Source organism: Lepidothrix coronata, unplaced genomic scaffold, assembly GCF_001604755.1.
Source record: "Lepidothrix coronata isolate B3197 unplaced genomic scaffold, Lepidothrix_coronata-1.0 Scaffold194, whole genome shotgun sequence".
In the NCBI taxonomy this organism is placed as follows: Eukaryota; Metazoa; Chordata; class Aves; order Passeriformes; family Pipridae; genus Lepidothrix; species Lepidothrix coronata.
In genome coordinates this window covers 641,804-653,888 of record NW_016690374.1, presented here as the reverse complement: position 1 = coordinate 653,888, position 12,085 = coordinate 641,804, and the positions used below count along the sequence as shown (strand labels likewise).

The following is a 12,085-nucleotide window of genomic DNA, read 5'->3' as shown; positions in this document are numbered from 1 at the left end:
TAATATTCAAGCTTGCAAGTTTAGGAATTGTGAAAAAGAGTAATAAAAAATGCAAGAAAAATGTTCAGCTTGAAGGAGACGATGATTACAACATTTTAGAAGCAATAAATTTCAAGAGGTTTTAGGCTTTCTAATTTTCTTTTTCCACCAGTGTCCTATCTTTTTCACTTGTGTAACAGCATGTTTAAACTTCTATAATGCAGGAATGCTTGAACACTCTTCTTAGTTGCTATGACAAGAATAAAATGAGAGATTTGCTATTATGATTTTGTTTCTACCCACTGATAGGATCTTCTGCATCCTTAACAGGTTTTTTGGAAATTTGTGTTCTTATTAATCTTGATAAATTAGATCTGCATTTGCTAGATTATTACTAGGTATTAATAAAGATTTTTCTTGTTGCTTTAAGTCTGAAAAAGCTAGAGTGAAATCGGTAAAAATCGGTAAAAAAACAAATTTTGAAGATGTATGAAATTTAGAAGTGATTGACATGCTGTTGCACTGTTCTTTGTGTGCATCATTAATTGAGATGCTGGTTAGCAAAAGGTATTTCAGCTTTCAAGGAATTTTAGTCAAAATGTGTAGTTTGTTGACACGATTTTTTTCCAGTTATGCTCTGATCTACTTAGTATAAATTAATTTACTAAACTTGTACTTTTATCTTGCTGTTTCTTGAAGTCACCATGGCCTCTGATTTTTCTTTCAGACATGGAACTTGTGCAAGTTTCATTTACCTGTGCATTATTTTCTGATTATATTGCTGAATGCTCTCTGTTAAGTTATTTGCCAGCATGTTTGCTTCAGTGCTTCTAGATTTACGTTTGAGGTTATTCTAGAGATACCAAGGATGTTTGTGCAAGCAGATTTTTTTTTTATAGTGGTTGTCCATTAGGCATGTTCCAAGAAGTCAAGTCCTTTATAAATGTAGCCTCCTGTATTGTTACTGGTGATACTGTGTGGAGTTTTCTTGATGCCCTTCTTTGTCTATTAACCTGTCAGAGGAGATGAATGTATATTGTCAGACTATCTCTGACTCATAGAACAGTATAATTGCTGCATTTTGGTTTTGGTACTTAGCGTGAATTTCGTCAATATTTTGGCTCGTTAGGAAGATAATTAGGTGCTGGGTAACATGTTTAAAGGTACACAGAAAAAAATAAGATAGGAAGGAAGGATCACGGAGTTGTGCTTTATACTCTGCTCTAGGCAGGAGCTTGATATCTTGACAGATACCCTTTTTTGGAGGAAACCCACAGCAAAGGTTTCACCAAAGCAGCATGTGGAAATTTTGCTGTTCTCTGCAAGGTGCTACATCCAGTTTGTGGTACAGGCATGTGTATTTGTATGTTTTTGTCCGCATGCTCTTATTATAGGGAAGATGACATGTTATAGAACTGGCAGTCTGTGAGACTGGATTTAGCTAGTTCTCAAATGTAGGTAGTTAAAGATAGGAAGAGCAAAGATATCCTCTGAAGCTTCTCTCGTCTGATCAAAGTGAAGCACCTGTGAAACATACTTTGCCTTTGCTTCCCCCTTCAGTCCTTGAGAATAGGGAAAGAAGAAGAGGTAATGCCAAAATTTCTCAACAGAAGGCAGGAAATCTAAAGTGCCTAAGTTATGATAGGGTCTTTTCTAGTGCTCATTAAGTCAAGAACCTGTCTGGTAGGAGGCTCATCACTATTGAAATGAGGAATTTTCTGTGATCACTATCGAAAACATGATACTATTTGTATGGTCAGGGAAGGTGTCTAGATATTTTTTTCTGAAACTTGATTTATGGTGCTTGAGATACTTGCCTACCACTGACATGTAATACATGTAGCACATCAGAACTATTGATTTTGTATGTTGACTGCGTCATTAGTATTTCTGCTTGGTGCAGCTTTTCTGTGCTTTTTATAGAACATTTGTTCCATTCTGTGGAAAACTTGATGCACTGACTGCTGTGTTGAGAGATGTCAAAATTGAGTCTGTTACTAGATCACAGTTCCTCATTGACTTCAATAAGGAACATAGAAACTCTGCAATGTGTTCCTCCTGCCTGGAGGACTGGAGGGTACAAATACTTTCTTTCCAAAGTTTAGGACCATTATTTATTCTTCATAACTTCTTTACTATACGGGTGACTATGCAATGGAACAGATTGCCCGGAGAGGTTGTGGAGTCTCCCTCACTGGAAATATTCATGAACCATCATGATGCAATCCTATGCAATGTGCCTTAGGAAGACCCTGCTTGAGCAGGGAGGTTGGACCAAAGGTCACTTCTAACCTTACCCATTCTGTGAATCATATTTGGCATGCCAGATTCCTGTTTCTTTCCTAACAACCATTGTCCTATCAGAGAGGAGAGAGGAACAGAGTTCTTTCAGACTCTCCAACTCAGCACAACTTGCTGTATACTCTTATCACGGTTCACAGATGGTGAGATTTGGAATGAGTTGGGATACTTTGGTTGGTTTGATTTTTTTGAAGGGGGTGTGTGTGTATGTGTTTTGTCTTTACACAGAATAGTTTTAGCTGGCTTTTCCCTAGGAGTAAGAGACCCAACCATAGTGCCGAATGCTCTTAAGAGGGTGATTATGAGAGGTGGTTGATTATAGGAAGGGTTTGATGGAAGAGCAGGTTGCAGAAATAAGTTTTCTGTGTTTGTTTTTTCTTTTTTAAGACCATAATTTAAAGTCAAAAGCCAAGCGTAGTTTTAACTAATCATTGTTTTACTTTGTTTTGTGTTTTAGAAATGTGGCAAATTAACATCTTGTACTGGCTGCAGAGCTCAGTGCAGGTTTTTTGACATGACTCAGTGCATAGGACCTAATGGATATATGGAGCCATACTGCTCAACTGTATGCATGAACACACACAAATCAAAATATGCAAAATCACAAAGTAAGTGAAAAGGATGGTGGATTTTCATCACTGCTAAGAGTAGACTTTTTTTTTAAGTTTGAAGACTGGGGGTGGGTGGTTTTATTTTACGCTTAGTCTATGCAGATGTGACTTCATAGGGGGTTTTAACTTCTTTAAAAACAAAAGAGAAAAAGACCATCTTATGTTGAACACTAGCAAATGGACCCATGAGGGGTCATTTTCCCCACCAGCCTTTTTTCTTGGTGTTGAAAACAATTTTCAACTGTCTTAAGACCTCCTGTGAAAAAATGCTTGTACATAATGTGCTCTGATATGTCACAGAATAATAGTGTAGTTTTTGTGCTCATGAATTCATATTCTCTTTTATGTGATCTAACCATACCCCATTTTTTTTTCCTCAACCAAGAGATGGAGAAGGAAGGAAGTAGTTACCATGCATATTGATGTTGTCTAGGTAAAGTTTTTAATCCAGGTGAAAGGAACTGGTAGATAACTCAAAACACATATTCTTCAATATGCAAAGCAGTCATAGATCTCAACCTGAAGTTGAAAATGCTCTAGTGAATTTTATGGAAGGAGGTGCGGTTTCATATTTAATGCTGATCTTTAGTTTTGTGTGACTTCTAGAAGCTGACTGGAAAACAGACAAGTCATAGCTTTTTACATTGAAATAGTGGAAAGGGTAATACTTTTTTTTTTCACGACTATTTTGTGTTTATTTTGTTTGTAAACTACGTTTTTCTTTTAGGTATGGAAATTATTTGCCACTTTTGTAAACGAAACTCTTTACCTCAATATCAAGCCACAATGCCTGATGGAAAACTGTACAACTTTTGCAGTTCCAGTTGTGTAGCTAAATTTCAGGTTAGCTGTTGTGTTAAACCTTTTCCTCCCTAAATATTTGTGTGCCTATGTCTGTGTTAAGTAGTTACATATTAAACTAACTTGCTTGTATATACGTGCTTATGAGTTATAATTAACATAGCAGATAATTCTGGCTCCTAACAATTTCTTTGATTAAAATACTGTTTCATAATGGTAACACTGGCTGCTGTCTTAAACGTATAAAATCAGATAATAACAACCAATTTCTCCTTGATATCATAAGAAAACACAAAGCAATATCACTACTTATCTTATTTTTATCACCTCAGCCTTTTCACAGAGGTGAGCCTTGCTAATTTACATTGAAGATCAACAAATTTAGTCTCTTTTATACTAAATGTGGTAACAGAATTCTCATATTGAATACAGTACTAGTAAAGGTCTGTCACTGGGTAGAGTGACTGTCTCTGAAATGAAAGGTTAGAGCCTAAGCCATTTTGTTGATGGATGAAACTAGCTGTTCAAGTTATGTCCAGAAACTGCAAGGCCAGTGATAGGCACATTGGAAGATGCTTCAATACTTATTGAAATTGTCATATTTTTAATATGACTTAAGGTTAAAGCATATGGGAAATGTGTTGTACTGATTCATCTCTAGGTGATCAAAGAATATTTGTAAAGAAAATGTTTCAATTTTTGTCTGTGAAAACAGTTTTCCCAAATGTGGTCTGTATGATTGATAATTGCCTCCTCATGTGTTGTTGAACAGTTACACCCACACACGATTTTCCCATTTGCCATTGAACTTTTCTGTTTTCTGTCAACTGGACAGCAAATCAGCCTTTTAATTGCTTCCTTAATATATCCTATCCAGGATATCCATCATGTAGCCATGTTCTGTGTTTCCATCCTAACCAGTTTGGTAGATGTCTGTCAGTGGAACTGATAAACAGAATAGCTGCAGATTGTTAGTATGCCGTGACAGATCTGTAATACTTCTTGCAAACTCATTTAGCATCTGTTTTATTGTACATGATCTTACAATTAATTGTGGCCTCAAGAGCTCTTGGAACAAATAAAATGAGTGAATGCCAAATAACAGCCTAAACTTTTTTGGATTTGCATATAAGTCAGCATTAAACGACATTATTGAATATAAGTGCCAGATCAGTTAATGCTAGTTGTGGGTTTCCGGTCTTACTGAGACCTTGCTGACGCTTCTGTTGCAGTTTCAGTGCTGCATGTAGATCTCTTCCCTTCAATATTGTATTAATTTGAGCAGCCATACAGTCTGTGACTTCTCAGTAAAGACCAAGAACAGGTAGGTGGTCACTTGCTTACAGTTGGTTTGCTCAGACAGCGCTGTCAGGTTTTAGCTTTTGATAGTTTTTGTATATTCATGTAGAAGAATAAAATGTATTCACCATTAGGTAAGAGCTTAATGTATGAGAACAGCTTCTCTGTTCTATTCACGCAGTGTTTAGGTGGAAAGGATGGTATACCACAATGTGAGCATTGGACTGAAGGTGTTCCCTTGAGGCTTCTTTTATACCTAAGAGACATGCAAGGCATTAAACCTAAGTTGAAAAAATGTCCAATTTGCTATAGGGTTCCATATTTGTCACTGTTTCCTAATGGAGATAACTGTTGTTTTAATTTGCTGTGATCGTATTCATTCCTTTTTCTTATCGTACCTGTTTTTCCTAGACATTTTTTCTTCAAGGGTTATCCTTCTCAGAATAGAGTAGTTGCTATTGCAGGGCTGTGTCTCTTCCCTTCTGCAAAGATTTTAGTCCTTTTAGTTTACAAATGGGTTGGAATACTTAAATTCACAATTTGTTCACAGTACTTTAGGGTTGATTACAATTTTATCTTACAAATAACCTTTTGTTTCTAGATAATTGTTCTCTTTCAGCATTGTGATGGTTGTCTGGAAGTGTTCTTCATTATATACTTTACATCTGTCTTTCTTGGACTCGCATGTGCACACACACAAAAATACTTTTCTAAGTTTGATCATAATAACAATAATTGAGGCTTCCATGCTCAGGCTGGAAGGTCTGTGTGTGCATGAGCATGAGGAGAGTGTTTAGTTCCTTCCGTGTTTCATTTCATGCCCTTGATTTTGCATGTGGAACAGTCCTGGTCGATAGCAGTATGTCAAAGATTCCTCATACGTGTTTGCTTCTCTCATTCACATTAAGAACAACTTGATTCTTTCAAAGACTTCTTTTTTTTTCTCAACTAGAAAAAAAACTAACCAGAGTCTGGCAGCCTACTAGTTCTTCCACATGAACACTTAGGTATAGAAATGTTTCCACAATTTGATTTTGTGTTGCTGTGAGCAAGGATAACCCTTCTGCCATGTATGCTGTGGTGGCAGGGGGAGGCCAGAAGCTGTACTGCTATGGTGGTCTTCTCAGAAGAGTCCTGGATTGTGCCTGCCTACTATTCATTAGTAATTTGGCAACTTAAAGCAGTTTGAGTTGGTTGCGTTGAAGGCTGAAAAGGGCTTTACAGTGATTTTTTGCTTTGCTTGGCACTTCCCATGCTCTCGTTGTTCAGGACGGGCTCTCAAAAGAGAGAATGTATCTACATGACTTCAAAGATATCTTTGTTCAAGCACAACATAAATAAAACCTTGCTGTTCAGGGGGACCTGGGAAAGCTTTTAATGAATTTATGATCTTTTTTGCTGTGTTATTCTCTGTGTGTAATAATACTCCCACATAATTTCTAAAGATACTGTAAATATCTTGTAAGTTAAAGGAAAGGCAAGATGATGAAAATACTGTATGCCATGTCATCTTGACTCATTAAAATATTATATAGAAGCAGTCCTTAATTATAAGCAGGATTTCATCTTCATTCCTCCCTCTATCTTCAGTGTTTCTGTACAAGTTGCCACATCTGCTAGTTATTTACATTTCCTTCATTCCTGAACTGGAGGTGGTGGGTATACTTGCTTTTAGTTTTCAGCTAGAGCTCCTAGGATTTCCATGGTGCTTACATGACCCATATGACAGCCTGTGTTGAGCATGGTGTTTGCTCTGTGAAGAAACCTGCAAATGCAGAAGGGCACAGGTTGGACCTTTGTGGCTCCCATGTTAGTGCAAGTCTTCAGCACCTTATTTAGAGCAGCCAAAGTGTAGCAAACCTCACTCAACCACAGGGTCATTTGCTGGATATAATGGGAAAAGTATGGCAATACCGTGTGTGTGCATCTCTGTTAAAGTTGTTAAGGGCCAGTGGGCCATTGGGATAAAGGTGTCATCTTTTCTTCTGTATGGCATTTGGTTCTCAGGTCCTGCCTGTGATTAGGAAATGTGCATGACTACTTCATGTCTGCAAACTCCTGACACAGAATTAATGCATCTGCATAAAATGATATTGCTGGTACTGCTAGCTAGCCCATAGCAGTGCCACCTATGTCAGGGTTTATATCAGTAATAAGTCTCATGGCAATTTTTTCTTTATTTTTTAGTGTAGGTAAACCCTTACTAACATGAGAGTCTGAAGAAAAGTATCCTGTAGCAGAAATGTTTTGAATTTTCACTGTTACAGGGTGGAGAGGTAGTAACAAATCTGTCTGAAGAGAACTTGCCTTTAAATATATTTGTCTTGTAGCAAACAGTGTGGGAAAGTTTCTTGAGAAGACAGATGTAAGAAATGTTTCCTCTGGATTCTTCAACTGTCTGTGATTGCTACTGATTCAGATTTTTTCCTCTTGAACATGGCATGTGTAATACACCAGTATTTCTTGCTTGAGCAGGGAATGTGCAAAAAGACTGTTCTGTATGCACATAAGACCTACTTGGAAGATACTGGTATTGTATAATTGAGTTCTCTTATCTACTGATTGCTTCAGAAATGCATTAAAGAAATCGCTCAGTTACAGAATTAAATTCTCATACCTGTACATGCAATCTGTAGTATTTTTCTCAATCTTAAAAGCCTGGATTGTTTGAATAACTGTATAAAAATTTAATAATTGCATCGTCCTGCCATGGTGATTGAGGCTAGCTAGGACTGTTAAGTGGTTTTCTCTTAATCTAAGTAGATGTGTGGTTTCTCACTGAAAGCCTTTTACTTTAATATTTGTGTTTTCAAGTGGTATGGTTAAGTAAGATATTGATAATCTGCCTTGGTGACGTTTGGATTTGAAAATATTTCATTTTGGATCTTTATCTGAGCTTCTGTGACCAAAATGATGCAAGCTGTGAAGTGTATTTATCTGAAAAGATGTGTTTTGTGATTAACAGGTGTTCAGTTTGTGGAGACTTTTTTTCATTTTTATAAAAATTTATTTACCCTTTAATAATAGATATTAGAAAGGTACGGTAAAAGAAACATGAGTTAAAGTAATTATGGTGGAAGCAAGGGTAGAGATTCAAAACTGGAAAACCTAAGATGACAACAGGAAAGGAATTAAGGTAAAAGACTAACCTGCTATGCTTTTGCCATAATGCTCCTGAGTTTATTTATAAACTCCCAAATTCTTGAACACTATAAGCTTAATTGAGAAAACCCACCATTTTAGAAGTAACTTTCTTTTTTAGTGATGTATGTATATATATTTATTATGTTTTTCAGACTCTCAGTGTGCAGTCTTCAACAAATGGTCAGTTTGTCTCTCCCAGTGATATTCAGTTGAAATGCAATTATTGCAAAAGTTCTTTTTGTTCAAAGCCAGAAGTACTGGAATGGGAGGTAAGGGGTTTTTTGGTATTATTATGACAATGATGAAGTGTTAAAAAGTTTAGACTTTGAGCTCCAGTACAATTTTTCTAGTAGATATTTTATAAGGTATTGAAGCTTAAAAAGTTCAGTTAAAATCTACCTAGTTCTGTAGAATATCATTTAACTTCAGTATGGATAAAAGTAGAAGTCTTTGTTCATATATAGTATCTGTGGAATTTAAAGAAAAATGTAATTTCTCAGGTCAGCTGTAAGTCTGAAATCTGCTTTCATCTTCAGTTTTTGCACTTCTCTATGAACTGAGAGAAGTATCTAAAGAGGGTATGCTAAGATTGATTGGCATATTTTCCGTTCAGTATTTTCACGTGAAATGAAGAGTATTTGTAGCACTCACTATTAGCTTAATTGGAATTTGGTAATTTTTAGCATTAGAAGTCATTGTGTGTTCGCACTTCTGTATACTTTGCAAGTTGTGTCTTAATGGCAACTATTATTTAAAGTTGCACTATCCAGACCTTAATATTTTATCCATTAACCCTATTCATGATGCTTTGCAACTTTGCATTTAGAACAAAGTGTATCAGTTCTGCAGCAGAGCATGTTCTGATGATTATAAGAAACTGCACTGCATAGTTACATACTGTGAATACTGTCAAGAAGAGAAAACGCTGCATGAGACGGTGAATTTCTCTGGTATCAAAAGACCCTTTTGTAGTGAAGGTATGTATGTATTTGGTTTTTTTTAAGGTATTGGTCATTGTAGTTCTACTGTGGTTGACTTACTTTGATAATATTTAATGTTAAAATTTAAGGTACCAACTTATTCTAGTGTATTTGAGGCTAAACCAGAAGTTTCTTCATCATTATTATTAATGAAGTGCACGTACTTGTTAATTTATCTGAACTGCCTTTAGAGCTTTTCACCACTTGCTCCAGGTTAAGGAAGAGCGAGCGAGTAACGCTCTTGAGTGTGTGTGTGTGTATAAATACATACACATATGTAGGCACATGCATATCTACATGTGCGCAAAAAAATCAATTTTTAAAATTTGTTTAGCAGAGTATATACCAACAGTAACTGCACTGATGAATACCAAACTTTCTCTTTGATTAGTATTTTCAAAATTTAATATAACTGTGGAAGTTCTATGTTGGCTTAGAATGGTTATTTAACCAATAACTTGAATGATGCCTGTTGATGTGTATTGATTACTGTCACTATAATTTTTTTGACTAATTATTCAAATTTTCAAAAAGAATACAAACTAAAAGGGAACTATATGGGCATAGGATTCTTTAAAGTTGCATTAAAGCATGGTTTTAATAGAAACAGCAAAATAGAGTCTTAACGAGGACCAATCCTTTCCACTTCTGGTGAGCTCTCCTTTGATACTGGTATTTAATCATGATCTTAGAAGTCCTTAGAAATTTAACTGTGGGTTTGGATGACCTATCTCTCAAGAATATGGTGAATATTGTTTTTCTTTAGTTATAATAAAAAGGCTTTCACTGTCAATTGATAAACCCTGCTGAAGATCTCTGCTTTCAAGCAGATTAAACAGTAGATGTGCCCATTTACTTGTAGGAGGATCCTGTTAAGCTGGGGAAGGGTGGAGTGCAGGATTGGAGGCAGCCTTCCTTCCATGCCATTCCCTTATAACTCTGGACTCTGCAATCTTTTGTTTCTAAACAATGGAGTATGGTGACTTAGTTTTTTTTGCTGTGTTCTGGACTGCAAAGTGATAGCTGGAGAGTTAAAAAAGAACGAAGCAAGGCCCACCTTCACAGTGTATCATTGCAGTGCTCAGCAACATCTAGCTAGAAATTGATTCTATGAATTAAACAATTCCACAGAATATATTTGAACAAGAGCAAACTACTTTTCTGGCGATTACAGTATATGCTTGTATTACTGTGAATATTAATAACTCCCTCATTTTAAAGCCTGGTGACTATCACAACAAACTTAGTAAGATTCATAATGCCAGCTATACCATATTACTACTTCTGTATGAGGAGGCTTGAAATAAGTGAGGACTTGTGTTTCCTATTGGAAGATTTGAGAAAGGAAAGAAATAAAATCAGTCTCTGCTGTGTGAATATAGTTACTAAGTGGGGGAAATCTATTGCCAGATGTCTTAGTGCTAGTCTTGAATTTTGCAAGTGTTGGACTACCAGCTTAGGAGGAAATACTGTTTTTTTGAGGGTGAATATGTGCAATGTTATCATAAAACCAAATTTTATCAGCTTATTGTGATGGTCTGAACCACTGAGTAATAGAGAGAGAGTAGTCAAAAGCACCCTTAAGTAGATTATAACTTGAATAAATATAGCACATATCTACAAGCTGTAGCTGAGATGATGCATATGACAAAGAGCTGATGTGTTCCTGATGCAAATAATCTGCTGAACTGGACAGAAATTCCATAGGAACAACCTAGACCATGTATTTTAAAGGAAAACCAATGATTGTCATCAATGGCTACAGAAATAGTGCAATCTAAGAGTTAACAGTGTTTAGGTCTGACATGGGAAGAAGAGCGCCAGGACTTCTGGTGGACAGAGTGGAGGTCAACAAATAGAAGTTCCATCATCAGAGCTGATAGATGCTGCTTCCCCCTTTTCCAGGCACCTACACACCACCAGTTTGTCTTCGGTGTCATGGCCTTTTCCCAGACACACGTCCAACTGTTTGTCAAGTAGAAAAACTAGTAGAAGTACCAAATACTTGTTGGATATGGAGGCCATCCTGGTTTTGATATTGCAAAGTGTTCAAGAAACCTCACCAATATAGATTATTTTTTTGAGCATGCAATTATTCTTCACCAGAAGACAATGTATCACTATTTGAGAAGGAATAGCTGAAAGTACTCAGTCACAGAAGTTACTGGCATTTGTGGAAGAAATTGAACTCTCAAGGGAAAATACTGGGAAATTTCAGGGATGTGTTTTTAAAGGGTCCTAGATAAAATCAGCAGAAGTAAAGAGGTGTTGAAATTTCTGCTAGTGTACTTATTTGTTTATCTTCAAGCAAAGTGATGGGAAAGCATACATAATGGCATACATCAATGACAAATATCTCTTGACTGCTTAGAACTGCCTAGCTGGAGTACTAAAGGTGTCATCATTGTTCTGCTCATATTCTTCATACCTGAGGGTTTTTTTACACCTACATATACATACGTATTTACACACAAAGCCCGGCAACCACATTAAAGTCTCTGGGATCAGTATTTCTGTGCACTTTCATTCCAACTCTCTTTCTTTATATGTTTCTTTTGAGATATTTAAAAATATGTGCAGGGAGTAGCTGAAACTTCCATTACAGTAAGGTATAATTAGAACTGACCTAGATTTTGTGCTAAAGATGGTTATTAATTCTTTCATAGAGTGTAGTATGTTTTTTCTGGTTTTGTTCAAAAGTTGGATGCTTTGTGGAGAATGAACAACCTGAATGGACTACTGGAAAGAGTTTAATCTGTTCCCCTGGTGCTGAGGCTTTGGAAATTAAACTGTCCTGGTATTTTGCCACTAGAATGGTGCATTCCAAACTACCAGTATCTAAATTAAATAAGATGCATATTATGTACACTAAAGAAAATCAAAGTTGCTTGTGGATTTTTATGTATGTATAGTTGTGTGAGTGACAACTGAGGATAGGCTGTGAAAGTTTTGAGTCCTGAGGAAATCTTA

General features: G+C 36.3%; 1 protein-coding gene across 14 annotated transcripts in view; it reads left to right on the top strand.

The window, feature by feature from the left end:
- ZMYM2 (zinc finger MYM-type containing 2) overlaps positions 1-12,085 on the top strand; it is an 86,777-nt gene that overhangs the window by 41,360 nt on the left and 33,332 nt on the right. For 13 of the 14 annotated variants that reach the window (XM_017831616.1, XM_017831623.1, XM_017831622.1 and 10 more), the window contains 4 exons: positions 2,738-2,888; positions 3,619-3,734; positions 8,288-8,404; positions 8,962-9,112. In XM_017831616.1, the coding sequence (XP_017687105.1) occupies positions 2,738-2,888; positions 3,619-3,734; positions 8,288-8,404; positions 8,962-9,112 (535 nt within the window). The remainder of the gene's footprint in view (positions 1-2,737; positions 2,889-3,618; positions 3,735-8,287; positions 8,405-8,961; positions 9,113-12,085) is intronic. The other variant, XM_017831627.1, reaches the window with a different exon arrangement.